The 20,508-nt window shown below is 40.6% G+C and overlaps 1 protein-coding gene across 2 annotated transcripts in view; it reads left to right on the top strand.

Moving 5' to 3' along the window:
* LOC134572756 (sodium- and chloride-dependent neutral and basic amino acid transporter B(0+)-like) overlaps positions 1–20,508 on the top strand; it is a 55,425-nt gene that overhangs the window by 33,780 nt on the left and 1,137 nt on the right. The window contains exons 8-13 of one of the 2 annotated variants that reach the window (XM_063431920.1): positions 1,170–1,398; positions 14,735–14,860; positions 15,589–15,707; positions 17,364–17,463; positions 19,160–19,269; positions 20,145–20,312. In XM_063431920.1, the coding sequence (XP_063287990.1) occupies positions 1,170–1,398; positions 14,735–14,860; positions 15,589–15,707; positions 17,364–17,463; positions 19,160–19,269; positions 20,145–20,312 (852 nt within the window). Of the gene's footprint in view, positions 1–1,169; positions 1,399–14,734; positions 14,861–15,588; positions 15,708–17,363; positions 17,464–17,553; positions 17,799–19,159; positions 19,270–20,144; positions 20,313–20,508 lie in introns of those variants that run through there. The other variant, XM_063431921.1, reaches the window with a different exon arrangement.

Genomic DNA, 20,508 nt, shown 5'->3' with positions numbered 1-20,508 from the left:
CATGTACCTTCATGAAGTTTCGGCTCATGTTTGGGGGATTGGAGAACTACACTCTGGGGATTGCTATAATCACTATACTCCCCAGGGTATTATCGCTGAGCTCTGCTAAGAGCTGTTCCTGTGCCTGCTCTCTGGAATTCGGAGAGGTCCATCTACTGGAAGCTAGACCCTGGTCTTGGGTCCAGAGTGGGTAGCGTGGCGAGACCCCAACCAAGCTGCGGCGGTTCGTGGGAGTCTACAGTGGTTATGGTGTCTGGTGGAGTGCTTGGAGACCTCGGAAAGCACTAGGAGCATCCGTCAGCGGAGGGTACCCGGTCGGGGTGCCAGCGGTTCCGTGACATCCCCGTCTCTCATTTACTTATCATGACTGCAAGCTCCTGAAGCATGTGAGCTGATTGATGAGTCTATCAAACCTCACTTCAAAGACATACTTTTTCTAGAGCTATAACTATCTCACATTAGAGTCATGTTCACCACCATACTCTGTTACAGCAACCATATTCCCTCCTGCACGTCCAGATAACTTCTTAACATATTAATAATGCTACTTGACCAGGCCCTAAGTTCCAGCGGACATTGAACACCTTCACTGATCCATCTTTTTTTCTCGTGTTCTAGATGGCAATGTAGGAGAGATGTGGCCAGTTGTTAGGATCCCTAGGATATGATGCAGCATGGATGCATAAGTTCTAGAGTTGCAGAGAAATCTAATCTCAGTTCCTTTACATGCATAAATGAAAGTAAATCAAGTCTTGCAGTAGAGTCTTGTTGCAACTGGCCTTTCGTATTGAACAGTCATTGAGATAAGATGTATTTTCCAATTCAAAACGACTTATGACCAGTTAATGATTAATTAAATAATTGCCAGTGTGGTCCACCAATGAAACATAATTAGAACGACCTAAATTTACACTCAACTACTGGTGGAAATACTTTAGTTAAAGCACCACAGGCTCCATGACTGGTGGTGTCTGTCCCTCTTGTCCCACCCACAAAATAATTTAGAGTATAGTTCTGCCTCTTTAAAGGTTGAGTCTAACTCTGCCCTTATCTAAAGTTCTAGTGTTAGGAGCCATCCCCGAAAAAATAAATCGTTGAAATGTTTTTTTGTTTTTTTAAGCAGAATGTTTTTGTTTGCTTTTTGTGACATTTGTTATTTCTCGTTACAGGTTTGGAAAGACGCTGCCACTCAGATCTTTTTCTCACTTTCTACAGCCTGGGGTGGACTCATAGCTCTCTCATCATATAACAAATTTCACAATAACTGCTATTCCGATGCCATTCTAGTCTGTGTCACCAACTGTGCAACAAGTGTTTTTGCTGGATTTGCTATATTTTCTATCCTGGGACACATGGCCTACATTTCAGAGAAATCTGTATCAGATGTGGTGGATTCAGGTATTTTGATCATTTACTTTCATGTGCAATTCTATTTTACTTTGCTTTTATTTTCTCATCCTCCTCCTCTATCATATACAGTCAATAATAGCTAACGTGGCAAAGTATTTTGTTTAGAGAGTATACACTGGCACCAACAAGATGTATGAAAATATGGATTAAAGCCCCAAAAAGCAATAGTGCAAATATAAAGTGCATGTCTAGTTACCGTATATACTACAGGAATGAAACTAACAACATGGCTGCACCCTATATTCAGATTGAGTCATAACCCAGGCAAATATCTGAGATATTTTTATAGAATATCAATCCACATGTAACACGCACTTTGTTGAATAAAAGTTATGCAGAGTTATTAAAGGACACTCCAATGGAAATGTGTATGTGTGTATATATATATATATAGAAAATCCAACAAGGTAGCAGCACTCACGGAATAATTTTAAAATCCAATCTTTATTTAGAACATGTTAAAATGAGACCTCATTTTAACATGTTCTAAATAAAGATTGGATTTTAAAATTATTCCGTGAGTGCTGCTACCTTGTTGGATTTTCTGGATATTCAAGCCCTGGCAAAGCACCCGGTTCTCAAGGCATATTACAGCGTGAGTGCAAGAACTTTCTCCTTTTTTCTTTATATATATATATATATATATATATATATATATATAGTAAGGCATAGCCTGTAGTTGTGGGAGGGGTTACCCGGCTATAAAAGCTCAGGCCCCCTCTGGTTCAGCACTGGAATAGCCGGGTTCATTCGGAACCTTTGTACTTCCGGTTCGAGCTCGTCCCCACGTGATCCACTCCGGTCCGAAGTGCTTACCCTCTGCTCGGTACTATCCCTCCGTGCTCGGCGTCAAGCGCTCCAGCCCGGCATTCTACCGGGGTCCCGACGAACTCCCATCCTCCCCAGCCAGACCCACGGCGGTTGCTGAATCCGGACACTTACTTACCTACTCCAGGGCCCAGAAACCGTGAGTCTCATCCACACCACCCTCAGCCAGACGCCTGGCATCCACGCACACTTGGCTCACCTGTTCCAAATTACTTCCTTATACTTACCCTACCGCTCGGTACCGCAGTTCCTTACCATCCGGTTTCAAAGGTCACGCAGACCTCAAACCCTTACACTCCAACGCGGTTCGGTAACCGGCCACCCGGCAATTAGTGTATGCAAATTTCTTGCTGACAAAACGCATGTCAGCTCACAACGCCCCCTGGTGGACAAAATATATTTATATCCGTTTACTTTCTCAAAAAAAAAACAAAAAAAAAACAGACGACCCCTGGTGGCCACACATATTATGACACAATGTTAAAATAAGCAGTATATATGTTTGTTTGTTTTTTCCCTTCTTTTTCCCCAGATTTCACTATTAAGTTATACTCCTGGCTATTATATCATAATGTTTTTCATGTGTAATATGTTTTGTTCAAATGTTTACTTGAACCTGTCACACATTTCCAAAAACCGGGTGAGGTTACCTATCACCTACACAGGTGTTTTTATAAAAAAAAAAAAAAAAAAAATTAATAATACAATTAGATATTTAAAGCTAAACTTTTGTCTTTACGCACTCGGTAAGGATTAGCTTACCCCATGTCAGGGGTTGTCCCGTCCTTTATCATGTCCTCCACATAAAAGTCACGACTTAAACCAAATACGTCCATCTCCTCAGGATTCACTCCTGGCCCAATTCGAATCCTGGTTCAACAACTCCCCTGATACTCGGAGCCATCATCGGACTCCCATTCCTAGCCTACCACTGGTAAATATTTAAGTTTCACCGCACTTTATCCTTAACCTATATTTATCAGAGAGGATACAAAGGATAACTTCTAACTCTACCCCCAGATTATTACCCCACCTGACGTCCAAGCTATCATCCAAATCAACATCTTTATTTCTTTATTTAAAGCGTTAACAGGTAAAACCATTTTACTAATAAAAAAAAAAAATATATATATATTTTCAAGGCCAAACCAATTAGCCGTCCCTAACCATATGTTTTATTTCACAGACGGAAAGGAAATAATAATAATCTATAAATCCCTCCAAAACCCAACGTTGGAAACTCGTACAACAAACAAATAGGTACGGTCGCACGACGATCACTCCACCCCGACCCAGTATATATATATATATATATATATATATATACATATATAGGGCAGTCAACTGGTGTCAACTGGCGTACAGCCTGTAGCTAAGTTATTGTATATTAAAATGTTCCTGGGAGGCATACACCCATCCTCGTCGGAGGTATTCGCTCCTCGGCCCAACGCATAGACAGAGCCTCACAACAACCACCCTTGGTGGTCAGCTAGGGTCTCACCAGTCACAGCCAACTTACTTTGTCTTGTTACAGTCACAGAGGGGCCAACGTTACCACCACGTCATTTAGGTGTCCCTCGTCCAACCGGCCCTCCACATAGATAGAGCCTCTCTCGCCACTTGGCATTAGTAGGGCCTCACCTTCCTCATAAGATAGATAATGTTTCGCCGGCTTGGCATAGCTAGCACCAGTTGACTCAGGCAACTTCGCTCAGAATCAAAACCCGTCTCTTACCCTATTTTTCATTTTTAGTATGTCTCAATCCCATGACCAAGAAGAAGAGCTGGCCATACCTGAAACCCCTACCAGACCCGCCACTCCGGCCGGCCCAAGCACACCCACCGAGAACCTAGAACCAGCCAGCCCATACGCTCTCCGGTCATGGACCATCCCCAAGCTCGCGGCTGAACTACGTCGCATGGGTGTCCCGTATCCAGCTACAGCCCGCAAAGCAGAACTATACAAACTTTACATTTCTAATGCTTGTACTCCCCAACCTGGAGTAGTTCTGCATTCAGAAAACTATAATGAGATCAAGGGTCTGATGTCATCCCTCTTGGCCTCAATTACCACGATCAGCACCAGGCTGGATAAACTGGAAACTCCCCAGACGGCGACAGTCACCTCGCCCACACCAATCCTCACTCCGGTCCTCCTCCCCCACGGTAATGACACTACCATAAACCCAATACCAAGCACATCCTCCCACATCATCACGCCTGCACATTTCGTACCCCCGACAATACGCAAAGACATTCTGGAAGGCAAGGACATAAACCTGGTTTCTCTGCTAATCGCATCACAAGATGTCGTAGAGAACAAGGCTTATTGCTACGGTGATCTTTCGGTTGTGCTAAAAGCCAGAGGTCCCAGGCTCAACCGGAAACTCACCATACCGGAATTCGTCCTTGCCTTCGGCCTCTACCGTGACGTAATCTGTTCCACTTCCCCTCACCGTAGGGAGGAATTGGACTTGTACATGCACAAGTTGGTGGACTTAGGACACAAGTATGGGGGTTTTTCCTTCTATGATTACCACAAATCTTTTTCGGCCAAGGCGGCAGCATCCATAACTCAATTTAACACTCATACCAACTGGAGTAACATGGATACTGAACTCTTCTGCCGCCATTTCGCGGGCCAAAAGCCTCCATCCTGTGCCCTATGCGCCTCTATCTCACACTCCACCAACCTGTGCCCAGTCGATCCTAACCTTCCTACCACTAGTCGGGCTACCTTCGGTTCCTCCACTACAGAACACAGAGGATTGAAGGACAAGTTGGGCAGACCCATTATATACCTTGGCAAAGCGCAGATCTGCAACAACTTCAATTCAGGAAGTTGTGGGTTCAGTTCTTGCAGACTGCTGCACGTCTGCTCAATCTGCTTTCGGGCACATGCAAAAACTATGTGCCCCAATCGTCTGTACCCCAAACAATGACTAACCGAAGTTAGCATCGACAACCTGGCATTTTACCTCCAGGCACACCCTTCCCTTCACTTAGTCGACTTCCTCATTCAGGGCTTCACTGAAGGTTTCCACACGGGTCTAGTCACACTCCCCACAGGTGTTCTAGAATGTCCCAACTTACAGTCAGCTATCCTTGACCCAATCACTACACAGTCACTACTCAAGACCGAACTGACTAACGGCTTTATCATAGGCCCCTTTGTTCACCCTCCATTCGCCAGCTGGCGCACCAACCCTATAGGTATTGCCACTGGCAAGTCCAACAATAAAAAAAGACTTATCTACGACTTGTCCGCTCCTCATTCTTTACCAACTCCCAGCATCAATTCGTTAATACCTTCGGAAGAGTTTTCCCTGCAGTATACCACAGTAGATGATGCCATTCAATCCATTCTGAGGGCAGGGGGGGGAGCCTGGTTAGGAAAAACCGATATTTCCAACGCCTTCAAGCTCCTACCCATTCACCCGTCCCTGTGGCATGTGCACGGCATCAAATGGGAAAACAAATATTACTTTGCCACCCGCCTTACCTTCGGAGCAAAAAGTAGCCCGAAATTATTCGACATTTTTGCCGACGCTTTATGCTGGCTACTCCTCAATGTCACTCACTGTCCCGCTGTTCTGCACTATCTGGATGACTTCCTGACGATAGAACCACCTCAGTCTGCACCAGTTAGTCTCCAGAAAACTTTGGCCTTATTTACAGCATTGGGGGTGCCACTGTCTCAAGCTAAGACAATAGGCCCTACTTCAAAACTCACGTTCTTAGGTATCAACCTAGACACCGTTACGTTACAGGCTAGTCTCCCTCGTGAGAAGGTGCAGCAGATCATTGAGATGGTAAAGTATTTTCTGGGGAAGGACACGTGTACCAGGTCAGACCTACAATCCCTACTGGGCACGTTAAACTTCGCCATGAAAATCATTCCCCAAGGTCGGGCGTTTATCTCAAGATTGCTGAGCCTCCTCCCGTTTCTCAATACGGACTCCAGCAGGATATCGCTAGATATTCACGCAAGGGCAGACCTACTCATGTGGTTACGGTTCCTAACTCATTGGAATGGGGTAGCCATGTTCATTACACCTTTATCAGACTCCTCACCCATCATCTGGACCGATGCAGCAGCTCACACAGGGTTCGCAGCAATCTATATCAATGACTGGTTCAGAGATTCATGGCCGGTAGAAACCCTAGGTCTACCCTCATTTCCAAGTACATCGGCTCTATTTGAGATCTACCCAATAGAGGCAGCCGCAAGAGTGTGGGGTCACTTATGGCAGGGGAAAGCGGTAAAATGCTTTTCCGACAACAAACCAGCCTGTGACATAATAAACAAGGGTAGATCCTCCTCACTCACCATCATGAGACTGATTCGAAGGCTGACTTGGTTAGCAGCGACACTACAGTTCCATATCACTTGCATCCACATCCCAGGGAAAACCAACATAGCCGCTGATGCATTGTCTCGATTTAACTTACAGGTTTTCTTCAAGACACACCCCACAGCCAACTCCAGACCGGTCAGCACCCCTCCATTCCGAGACCTCATCCTGGACTAGAAAGACTGCTATCTCACAGCAGATACCTAGCCGGAGCAGCCCTATCCACAAACACATCCCGCGCTTATAATCGAGCATTTAGCTTATACACCAAATTCACAACAGACCATCAGTTAACCAACACCCATTCTTTAGACTCCATTATCGCCTTTATTTCTTTCTGCCACCTTAACCTAAAATTAGCATTGAACACCATTAAACTATATCTCTCGGGTATACAACATCATATCATCAGTGCCTACCCTAGTACTAAACCCTTCATATCTTCCTATCCCGTAAAAAACATATTAAAAGGTATACTGAGATTAGACATACCCACTACCTCGTCTAGACTACCGATAGACGGTCCCAAGTTCCGCTCACTCTCCAATATTTTGGACTCCAAACCTTTCGAATCCCATACCAACCTGGTTATCAAGACAGCGGCATACCTAGCTTTCTATGGGTTTCTACGTCCAAACGAATTCACTACCAATAGTGTTTCTTGTCAGCCTCTCTACATTTCAAATCTCCAGAGAAACACAGATCACTACGTTCTCAGCCTAGGTCGCACAAAAACTAACCAAGTAGGCCCACCTACTAAGATCTGCTACTACCCCACGGGCAATCAGTGGTGCCCGGTCACAGTATTCGACACCTTTTTGGCCTCCCTCACAGGTCTCAATCAAAACACCCCACTACTCGCACTCCAAGGTCTACCCTTAACAACGGCCAAGTTCATTCAGTACGTCAGAACTCTGTTCATCCGACTCGGCCTCAACCCCACAGGATTTTCCGGTCACTCGTTCAGAATCGGAGCCGCTTCAGCAGCCTCTAGTCATGGCGTACCATCTCACATAATTAAAAGATTAGGTCGGTGGAAATCAGCGGTTTACACCACTTACATTCCACAACCAGAAATAGAACTAAGATCAGCATTCAAAGGTCTTGCTATGTAATCTGTGTATAAATAAAATGAATTGTTTACTCCAACCTTTTTGCCCTCTTTTATTTCAGGCCTACCTCATACGTCGGTTACGGCACACCTCAACCGACTTTCATACTCTGGTATAATCAGTACACTTACGGCTTATGTCCCCGACTACAAATAGTAAGGCATAGCCTGTAGTTGTGGGAGGGGTTACCCGGCTATAAAAGCTCAGGCCCCCTCTGGTTCAGCACTGGAATAGCCGGGTTCATCCCTCCCACCACAACCCTCTATAAACCATTCCTGGGTGGGCCCTCTTTTATTTCAGGCCTACCTCATACGTCGGTTACGGCACACCTCAACCGACTTTCATACTCTGGTATAATCAGTACACTTACGGCTTATGTCCCCGACTACAAATATATATATATATAAATAATTTATTGGATATGCTCCTTAAGAAAACATTGCATTAAATTATGCATGTTTTCATTGGGAGTATATCTAGGAAAAGTTTACAAAAGCTTTAGTATTTGCAAGCCCTCCCCTTTGCACCCCGCCCAGGCGTTCTGTGGCTGTCCAATCACAGACCTCACACTCACAGTCACATTTTGCAAGGCAGGTGATCTGGTCAAATGCTGCCTCTTGAGTCTAGCTCCATTGAGTTAAGCAAACCAGGAAGTAGCAGGACCGGTTGCCTGACTGACAGCCAGGGGGGTGTAACAAGGCAGGGAGTGAAGAGAAGACACTGTCATATATAAAGCACTTTAGCAAGTAGGTTTGTGGATTGACAATTTAAGGCATTTCATAATTAAGTAGACCTTGATTCAATAAGCTTTCCAGATTATTCAATACTGTTAGGAAAACTTTCCAAATGATTTGGAAAGTATATTAACCAGAGGCCAGACTGATGCACTTTATGAGATTCAGAAATTCCTAATTGTTGCCTATGAATAATGTATGTTCATTTATGACCTCAGGAGAAATCGGGATACATAACATTGGGAAAAACTGATTTTTCTCCAGCTTGCTTTATTAGAAAGCATAACACTGAAGGGTTACTCGAAGCACCATGACCACTTCAGTGTATGGTGGCACATGCAGAGTTATTGTTAATTGTTTGCTGGGGCTAGTTGCACCCCCAGCACACAATAACTTGAGCACCCTGAAACTCTGTTCAGGGACCCCTAATGTCACTTAAAGGTAGGCAGACAATGCAATAGAGCAGCAGGAAATGCTAGCAGAATGCTTGGTTGTATAGGGAGAGGTAGTAGCAGTAGAAAAAGGGAAGTGCTCATGCCATTGTACAGAACACTGGTGAGACCTCACTTGCAGTATTGTACGCAGTACTGGAGACCGTATTTTCAGAAGGATATTGATACTTTAGAGAGAGTTCAGAGAAGGGCTACTAAACTGGTTCATGGATTGCAGGATCAAACTTACCAGGAAAGGTTAAAGGATCTTAACATGTATAGCTTGGAGGAAAGACGAGACAGGGGGGATATGATAGAAACATTTAAATACATAAAGGGAATCAACACAGTAAAGGAGGAGACTATATTTAAAAGAAGAAAAACTACCACAACAAGAGGACATAGTCTTAAATTAGAGGGACAAAGGTTTAAAAATAATATCAGGAAGTATTACTTTACTGAAAGGGTAGTGGATGCATGGAAGAGCCTTCCAGCTGAAGTGGTAGAGGTTAACACAGTGAAGGAATTAACGCATGCGTGGGATAGGCATAAGGCTATCCTAAATATAAGATAAGGCCAGGGACTAATGAAAGTATTTAGAAAATTGGCCAGACTAGATGGGCCGAATGGTTCTTATCTGCCGTCACATTCTATGTTTCTATGTTTCTATATTTCTATGTCACAAAAAAGTCTGTCGCAAACTGCATGCTGCCGACAGACGTAACACCCCCTCCCCGTCCCCTTCCATTTCTCCTATGAGTTATGATGAGGCATGGAAGATCTTGCAGGTTTTACAGGGGGGCCTAATAGTGATGCCCCATAGGGCATCTGTAATATAAAAATTGATTTTAATTCTCAGGGTTAGAGTAACCCTTTAAGCAGAATAGGAATATTTTTTGTTTATCTGAAGGTTCTCATTGTTTTTCAGTGTGCAGCCTGTTTATGTTGAATTTCAATTAAATCAATATGCCCGCAGCAAAATCCGAACAATGGCCCCCCAAAAAATTTATATCGGAAACCTTTGTTTTATTCCTCAGCAGTTATCAAAGTGATCACACTACAATTTCACAAATATTTTTCTGCATGCAATGCCACAAATTAGAAACCAGCATCATCTTACAAATGGGTATAAACTGTCATCCCATGGTTAATCTTGCAATGTTGCACTCGTTAGGTTGATATAGCAGAGTTTTTTTTAAAAGTTGTCATTGAGTGATTTTTTAAAATTAAATCACAGGTTGATGGTTAAACATAGCCAAGTGTCGCCTAATTATCCTATAATGTTCGATATTTGCATTGTGGTGTGTGTTGGTTCTTAAAGGTACCTTTAAACACACTTGCATGTATTATGTTATTTATACTGCTGTGTTATCTTGTAGATACAGTGCTTACTTTTTATTTAATTGGTGTAATTCATTAATGTAGAATCACCAGGTAAGGTTGCTTACACACACCATCAAATCAGGGGAGGTGTTTGTCCGGTTAGTTCTGCTTACGCACTAAAACTCCATTTTATTAACAAATTATTTTGGGGTATTGGTTACTTGTTAGAAAAAATTGTCAAGTCATTTTAAAGTCATTTGAGATGTTGAATTTAGTTTTTAACCCCTTAAGGACCAAACTTCTGGAATAAAAGGGAATCATGACATGTCCCACATGGCATGTGTCCTTAAGGGGTTAAAAGTGCCTCTTAATAAGGATTTTTGACGCTGAAACACAAGCCTTTAACAAGGTATAAAACATTTTGTCAATGTGCTAAATATGCTTCAAATGTTGTCAATTGATTGATTGTATGGAAATTGTTAACAGCTCATCAGCAGATTTCGATCAATGTATCTAGAATGTACCGTATATACTCGAGTATAAGCCGACCCGAATATAAGCCGAGGCCCCTAATTTTACCCCAAAAAACTGGGAAAACGTATTGACTCGAGTATAAGACTAGGGTGGGAAATGCAGCAGCTACTGGTAAATTTCTAAATAAAATTAGATCCTAAAAAAATTATATTAATTGAATATTTATTTACAGTGTGTGTATATAATGAATGCAGTGTGTGCGTATGAATGCAGTGTGTGCGTATGAATGCAGTGTGTGCGTATGAATGCAGTGTGCGGATGAGTGCAGTGCGTGTATGAGTGCAGTGCGTGTATGAGTGCAGTGCGTGTATGAGTGCAGTGCGTGTATGAGTGCAGTGCGCGTATGAGTGCAGTGCGCGTATGAGTGCAGTGTGTTTGAGTGCAGTGTGTGTGTGTGTGTGTGTGTGTGTATGAGTGCAGTGTGTGTGCGTATGTATATATTAATTGAATATTTATTTCCAGTGTGTGTATATAATGAGTGCAGTGTGTATGAGTGCAGTGTGTATGAGTGCAGTGTGTGTGAGTGCAGTGTGTGTGAGTGCAGTGTGTGTGTGAGTGCAGTGTGTGTGTGAGTGCAGTGTGTGTGTGAGTGCAGTGTGTGTGTGTGAGTGCAGTGTGTGTGAGTGAGTGCAGTGTGTGTGAGTGCAGTGTGTGTATATGAATGAAGTGTGAGTGTGTGATGCAGTGTGTGTTTGTGTATGTGTTGGTGGGGGTGGGCATTTGATATATTATTAATTATTATTTTTTTTATATATATTTTTTATATTATTATTTTTTTAAAATTATTATTTATTATTTAATTATTATTAAATTTTTTTTTTTGTCTTTTTTTTTCGTCCTCCCTCCCTGCTTGCTAGCTGGCCAGGGAGGGGGGCTCCTTCCCTGGTGGTCCAGTGTCATTGGTAGTTCAGTGGGGGAGAGAGGGGTGCTGGCAGAGCTGTACTTACCTCTCCTGCAGCTCCTGTCAGCTCTCTCCTCCTCCGCGCGGTCTGTGCAGCTCCCTCTGTCAGCTCCCAGTGTAAGTCTCGCGAGAGCCGCGGCTCTCGCGAGACTTACACTGGGAGCTGACCGAGGTGCTGAACGGACGGCGCGGAGGAGGAGGGAGCTGACAGGAGCTGCAGGACAGGTAAGTACAGCTCTGCCAGCCCCCCTCTCCCCCGGTCTGTATTATGGCAATGCAAATTGCCATAATACAGACTCTGACTCGAGTATAAGCCGAGTTGGGGTTTTTCAGCACAAAAAATGTGCTGAAAAACTCGGCTTATACTCGAGTATATACGGTATATTGAATATGCAATTGTAGTTTTACCCTATGTTCCAAGCATCTAATGCCATGCTAATTAGATCATGACATAGATTGTAAATCAATTCTAATACATAGTATTTAATCAGAAGTAAGTCCATCTTGTTATATGACTTTTCATAAAAGCGGGAGCGGGTTACAAACCAAATATACCATACTCTATGGACCATCTTTTATTATTAAAAAGTTGGTTCTTCAGTAATACAGATGAATCAGCCAAATATTTATTAAGACAATGATTAATCACGCAATATTCCTGCTAGAGAATGTGAAAACTCATGAACAGCTGTTATTTGTCATCAAACTGAAACTTTCCACTTATTTATCTAAACTCATGTTATCTAAAGAATTTCTTGTCATATACCAAGAGTTAGCTAGCTATTACAAACAGAAATGTAATGGCCCATTCCTTAAATTTTTGGCTATTTTACATGGAATTCAATTGTACATCTTTTCTAAAAGAAAAAAATAAACGTAAAGTTAAAAAGGTAATGAATATTTAAAGGTATCTCAAGAGAAAGCAAAAAGCCGCACGTCAGAACTAGTTAACTTTAAATCTATCACTATTCTGATAATTTTGTAAACCATCTAGATCCTATTACAAACCATTCGGAAAGAAGAAGTAGCAATAGATTAATATTAATGGGAAATATAAAACAGATTTTCTACTTTTTTCAAAATAGCCACAAGATATTCCTTCCCTGCAAGTTAACCTGGCCAGTTCCAGAGCAAAGATTATTTCATGGACTCCTGACAATTCACTATTTATATGCTACAGGGGTATTGGAAAGCTGACATAGTTAACATATAGAAATAATTGACCCTCTCAGTACCAATGGCATGGCAGAGATCGTATGGCAGCATGTGCCTATAGAGGAACCTGAAAGTGTTACAGCTAAGTAAGGTTCCTTATATGTTAACCTGTTCAGTAGAAATAATTTGTCACCCATTCCAGGAACATGTATTTTTTTTATTTTGAAAAAGCATTCAATGATCTATAAATTGTCCTTGGACTTTTGTAAATGAATATATGGGAAATTTCTGTGCATTCCGATGCAATGTCATTGCCCCCTTATGGGAGGGAGAATGAAACAAAATGTTTATGGAGAAAAACTAGAGGTGACAAAGACTGAATAAGAGTTTGACGAGTAGCTTTGGAATCAAGTTTTTAATTAGGACATATGAACAACTAGCTATTTACAGAATTATTATATTTCTTACATGAAACAATAACTATATTATTTTGATACATATACTCTATAATAATTGTTTTCCGTTATATAATTCAGTGTTTATCATGTTTACCCTGTACATTGCAGACACAGCATATTTCTTCCATGATAAACACATATTTTATTCTGCAGAAATCAAACTGTCTATTGAGACAGTTAATTATTGCCATTGCTTTACATGTTTTTATTGTGACAAATATGGGGTTTATTCACTAAAATGGGAACTGTATACCGGTAGGTCAATATAGCCAATATTTTCCAACTTGGCTATTTTGAGCTGAAATGTCAATCATTCACAATTCCTAGTTTAGTAAACACCCAAAATAGTCACTTTCTACAAATAGCTACATAGTTACATAGTTCCATAGGCTGAAAAGAGACATGTGTCCATTGACTTCAGCGGTTCTCACATTTGTTTTTTGCTGTTGATCCAAAAGAAGGCAAAAAAAAAAAACTGGTTTGACGCACTTCCAATTTTGCAACAAACTAAGAAAAAAATTTTCCTCTTGACCCCAGAATGGCAGTCAGATTGATCCTTAGAACCTAGCTTCTACCCCTTAATGTTTGCATGAGGTCAGTCCTAAACCCAGAAGTCCTACTGAAATACCTTTATTATATGCATTCAGTCTTCTATGTACTGGGCAGATGCATCCTTTCCACATGGTTCATTGTCACTTGGAGTAATCTGTAAAACATGATTACATGTCAAAGTTATAACGATTTCAATGGATCGTATAATGTTATCACCCTTGATTGATTACAGTATGGAGATAGATGCCTCATTACTGCTTCTCTTTACAGTTCTGTAAATCCAAGAACTATACTATAACTATATATATCACTAGTGCCCCATTCTGCACCTCTTCTCAGTGACGAATGTCTTGTTTGCTTGAGAGAGTGATTCTTGCCTATGAAGTACTTTGCTTTGATAACGATGCTGTCCAAATTGTAGACCTAATGGCTTAACATTAACAGTTTATTCCAGAAGAGCACGTCCATATCCTGCAGATACTAATTCTAATTCATAAATACACAACATTTGAAAGCTACTTATTTTATTCAATAGCAAGAACCAAGCAATAACAGCCATTACCTTCATTATTGTATTACTTTCTTGTTCGCCATTTGTCTTCTGGGTTGTTCCGGCTTAGTGGACCTTTGTATGGAACAAGCAAGTAGAAGCTCCCACAATCTCCTTTGTATGCCATGTTTAGGCTATTGCACTACTGTTTCTTCTGTCTCCCATGTGTTTCCCAGGGTTAGAGGGTTACCCTCTGCTGGGCCGCTGCCTACACACTCTCTTCTTTTTATTATCAGTGCTGACCTCTTTTATCGATTTACTGTCAGAAATCTGTATATTTCTGTCTGTTTAGAACTGATATTTGCCTTGTCAATGAAACAACGTTCTGGAGTGCAATTTAAATTCTTAAAATCAAGTGTGAATGTTAGTGCAACTTGTGCTTTTCCTTTAGGTTTTGGCCTGGCATTTATTGCATACCCTGAAGCTTTGACACAACTTCCGATATCTCCGCTTTGGTCATTCCTGTTTTTCTTCATGCTCCTAACTTTGGGTCTGGACTCACAGTTTGCCATGATCGGTAAGTTAGCCTAAACATTTGGTGAAAAACTGAGCATGGATATACTAGAGATATTGTTACAAATAAAAGAAAAACTTGATATTTCTTGTTCCAAGTGTGATTCTATGGTTTTCTATCAGCATTAAATAAGGATCCAATAAATATCATTTTGAAATAAATCTTTCCAATACCGCAACTTCATCAGAAGTTTTTCTAAAGCTCTCCCAGTAAGCTCAACATGTATCATAAGACAAAGAATTGCCGGGATCATAATCAAATCTTTACTCTCCTTGCAACCACTTTCTTTGGTTCCTCATTGTACGGAACAAACAGACCTCCCTCACTATGTGCAAGATTGCAATGAGCAAATTCATTACTCTGTGTAACATCTCGAGGGAACATATCAAAGATTCCCTACCCTACACCCATACCCAATACTGAGATTGAGGTAATCAGAGAAGATCTACATAAGTGGATAGAACGAGCACCATAACGACCCAGCATGTGACCAGCTGCCACTGAATTCCCCTGATGAGTCCTCTGACATTAGTGCCACACTATGCTGGCATAGTCGTTTGAATTCCGATAAGCGGTATCATAATCAGCAAGGTTTATAACAAATGTAGCTTAAATGTATTCATTCATTGAAGTAGTAACAGCAGAATTGTTTTAAAGTGTATATTTCATGCTATATTCAATGTGACAATATAAAAATAATATGGTGTATTATTAAATTGTTCCTTCTGCAGAAACAATGATTACCTCCATCCAAGATGCATTTCCTCAGCTCATGAAGAGAAGGCGGGTTCCTATCACTATCACTTGCTGTTCGGTTTTGTTTCTTCTAGGGTTGGTCTGTGTAACACGGGTATGTATTCCAATCTGCTTGGAGCAAAAAAAGAAACCATAAGATCATATTTAGAATGTATCATAATAAGAAATCTTCTCAATGTCCAAGAACTAACATATATTGATATTAAGCTGCATAGCCCATTACATTATTGTGGTTACTATTATTACTTACACCTTTATGTATTTGTAAGGAAACCTAGTATATCCAATACTCATTCGGTAGTTTCCTTCCGAACAGCCAGAGCATCAGTGACTATAACTCTCCGTTCGGCAGATAAAATACACAATTCCCATACAAATGCAATAGCTTTACCAGACGAGTCCCTTAGTAAAGCATACGAATACCCAAACATCAGCCGGACTCTAGAAGAAGGGTGCAACAGAACTGAGCTTTATTGTGCCACACTGGCTTTTATGCAAGTCCCCGTGCAAGGGGACATCCCACAGGGAGGGACATGGTACAGCCAATCATAACAAGATAAATAGTTATACACTCCCATTGCAAACATATCATTCCCTCCCCTGAACCTGGAGATAATTAAGGAAGATAACATAAAAACTTCATTATCTCCAGGCAGAAAAAGTACAGTTTTCCCCAACTTTCAGAACACCCCTAAAAACATGGGGTATCCCCTTAAAGGTCATATCCCCTGATAGCCCTGATCTGGGTGACCAACATATCCAAAAATCACCGAGATCAGTTCAGGGGTTTTCAAATTCCATGGAGGTCTTAGGTGACCGGCTTCCCCCAAGGCTGCTGCCCAAAACAGTTGGGTGGTTTTGCCGGTCTATTTCGTGAAGTTGAAATAAACTAATAATCCCACGAAAGGTTTCCCCTGGCTCCTAGCAGTGATTGTTCCCCTCATACAAATGTGCAAAAGTACCGAACAGTGCTCTCCTAGCTGTTCGGGAAACAAAGATCCAGCGTTCATATGTTGGGACTGGTGTTCAGGAAGTCAAGTGTCCTATTTTAGTTCCAGACACTCGACGACCAAGTCCCACTGCTTTTGTTCACACAAGCAAGATGGCTGCCGTTTTCTCAGCCACGTGGTGTTCGGCAATACGAACGGCGGCCGCACAGGTATAGGGTTTAATTGAAGCATGCTTTTGAAGTTAACGAGCCAGAGGGGTGGTCTCTGTTCGGTAGTTACATCTACCGAATGAAAAGGGGATTTCTTCACAGTATTCCCCATAGGGAATAATGGACACCTGAATTTTTGAAATTAACAATAATATGAATTTTTAATTCACCTAAAGATGAATTTCAATTCACCTGGATCATTATTTTGCAAATTTCAGATGAACTAAAATTTAAAAAAATAATACATTGACATGAACCTCCCCTCACAACATTTTGGGCATTATTTCCCATGTTGGTGCACCTTCAACAAATCATTATGCAGTGTTATGTTTAGCCTTGGTGACATAGTGTAGACCTGATCATGTGATAGAGAACTAAGGTTTTCCAAATCATTTTTGGACATATACAAGATAATATCAAGTATTGATCTATACTTTATAGAAATACTCACATTGATCAGGGATCTTGTATAACCTATATTATTGATATTACTCGTTTATTGTACTTTTACATCGTAAAATAAACGTATGAATGTTGCAGCTTAACTTATGTATATTTAAAAATGACATTAACCAATAATGTGTTCTAAAGTCAGGAATTTACTGGGTGAATCTGATTGATTACTTCTGCGGTGGATGGGCGATTCTTATTGCTGCAGTGCTAGAGCTGGTGGGAATATGCTGGATTTATGGTAAGTTCACCGGTTGGCCATGCAGTACTGGACTTACTTACAATGTCCAATGGTAAAACATCACAAGTTTCCCCCGGTATCCGGTTCCAGTATTTGGCTTCTGGTCTTCCAATTCATGGAAGAAAACATGCATCCTCTTTGGGAACTAACCACCTAAATCAGTATCCATTGCAGTTACTTATGCAAAGGAAATACCCTGCAAAGAGAAGATACATCTAATCTCTGAATAAGCTCAATTGTATGATTATCCTTGTACACACCACACATCCAGAGCATGGCCAGCAGGCCTAAAGATCAGTCTGCTATGTTGTGTCATTCCCTTTTTGTCTCTTTTACAATAATGTTATGTTTTACTACATCATTTCAACACAGGACAATCAGAAAAAGTGTTTTTGTTGTTTTATTTTTGCATGGCGAATCCTGTTTTGGCTGTTGTTGCTGTTTATTTTAACAATTTGTATCATCATCACTGTCTTTTTTATTTCTGCTAATCAAGTGATGCATTTGCATAATTGTGAATAATTATTTGTAGTAATCAGAAGTTATCCCTTCTTCTTCAGTTTGATAGTAACTAAGCAGGATATTGGGGATGTTTCCCTTGCATCACACATATTATGAGAAATTGTATGTAAATACACATAATATGGGATAATATAATGTTAACACTGTAAGACAGACATTGCATTATATTCCTGTTAACATCTAGTAAACATTTCCAGAATGAAACATTCACTGAACGTTCCATCACCATTTTTATTGAGCTGTCACTAGGTGGCATTATCAGACTGTTACTATGTTCAGTAAATGTATTTAATAATGCTCTGGATTTTCATTTACATTGTAGGATCTCTTTTGAGATCTCTGTAGTAGTAGTATAAGAGAATACTAGATACACATTTCCCTAGTATTTGGAAGGTATTGGAATATCTCCACCAAATAAATCAAAGGTAGTTTGCATACCTCCAAACAATTCTCGTGGACTGCTCGGAGAAATGTTAGGTGACTTACTAACAATTTATGCAACTTAAAATGTAATTTGGAACAAAAACAAAGTATCTTATTCACACAGATTGCTTTCTAAACACATTTGCGATAGTTTAAAGACACATTACTGGGAGCCTTATTATCGTGGAGCTCTGTTATACATACCAAAATTTGGAGCTCCTAGAAAAGAGGGACATTAGGATAGAGAAGTGGGACACAGGGATTTGGGGCCTCAATAGGGACATTTGGAAGGTGTGCCTATGTAGAATTCCTCCATGACTTATCATGTGCTCTCTGAAAATTGATGGTTGCAAGTAAGTGTCTGCCCAGCAGATTCAAGATCTTTGCACAATACACTCCTCTTTTTATTCTAGAGGAATGGTGGCTTAGCTCTCTTCCTCCATCCCTACAGACTTGTGCTGCATTAGAGTGTTGTGGGATGACATCATATCCCTCCGTCCACTGTAGTCAGAGATGTACAATGAGATGGATCAATCAAAAGATCTGTGCTGCTCTACCCCTTGTTAGTAGTTGGACCTACCAACTCTCAATGATTATGACCTAGAGAGGATTTACAACTCTTCTATGAATTGTGTTCTAGGAATTCTACATGGGATTCTGCAGTTTTGTTACTCCATGCCTATTAACTTATTTTGTTTTTTTTTCTTGATTTCTTCTCCACAAATGAATAATTTCATAATATTTCCATTAGGAGCCAATCGGTTCATTGAGGACATAGAAATGATGATTGGAAAGAAACACTGGGCTTTCTGGCTGTGGTGGCGAGCCTGCTGGTTTTTCATATCACCAGTACTTTTAACAGTACGTCATTCCCAAAGCAAATATCCATGCAAAAATATTTTCCCCATGTCCTTACTTCACAAATGATCTCAACATTAAATTGCTTTTATATGCGGAGACATAAATGCATGCACAATGTCATGTTGTGTTAGAGTTTGACAGTTTGATGGGTGAAGCAAATAGAAAATTGCGCAATCAAGAACAGAACATTATTCTAAGGAAAGCTTTTTTATTTTTTTATAATGTTCAAAAAATATCGAAACATAACAAACATGTCCTAATAATTGATTAAATACACAAATCAGGAATTGCATTGTCTACATACAAAAATAATGTAAAAAAAAATGCATTTCATAAAAGCAACACATATTCATAAAGCAAGAATAGCTACTTTAGATATATCTATAATTTGAATGTGGAGTAAGAATCATTCATAGTCTCAACATATACAATAAACACACACACACAACACTCACAAACAACACACACATTCTCTTTATACATAATATAAATGCGATATTGGTTCACATTCTACATGCATTGATATATATCCTGCCCACACTTCCATTATACAATATTTTTGAATGAATTGACTGCTGTATTAATCCGTTTTAATGAATTCTCAAGAAATGGGTCACTTTAAGAGGGCAGTCTAGTCCCCAAAAGCACTACAGATCCCCCAAGTGCCAATCCATGGTATGTAACATTGTAGCAAAATCATTTTGAACAGTTTATTACTGTGTCCCCATGACACCTTGATTTATAGGCCCCTTTAAGTGAATATCGAGGCTAGGATCATATACATTTGATATGCATTAAAGTTACTAGTTTGGGGATTCCTAGATATGTCCTACTGAATTTATTTTGATCCGTATATGTTTTCCATTTTTTTTCAGACAATTCTCGTGTGGTCACTTGTTACCTTTGAATATCCATCATATGGCACTATCTTGTATCCCACCTGGGGCGTAGCTTTAGGCTGGTGTTTGATATGTTTTTGCATTCTATGGATACCACTTGTGGCTATCGTGAAAGTGGTGCAAGCAAAGGGAAATTTGTTGCAAGTAAGTCGGCACAATACAGGCATGCACATAAGCATCAGTAGATTAGACTACTATGAAAGGTTTCAGGGGTGGGTGGTCAACATGAGGAGATGGGATGATTGGGTTTGTGCATTAAATTGCATTATGAAATCTATTACATAGAGAGAGAGAAAGCTTAGTATTAACAGAGCTATAGTGAAACACACCTATTCCCATT

This window comes from Pelobates fuscus, chromosome 9, assembly GCF_036172605.1.
Source record: "Pelobates fuscus isolate aPelFus1 chromosome 9, aPelFus1.pri, whole genome shotgun sequence".
Taxonomy (NCBI): Eukaryota; Metazoa; Chordata; class Amphibia; order Anura; family Pelobatidae; genus Pelobates; species Pelobates fuscus.
This window is presented reverse-complemented; position numbering and strand designations above follow the sequence as displayed.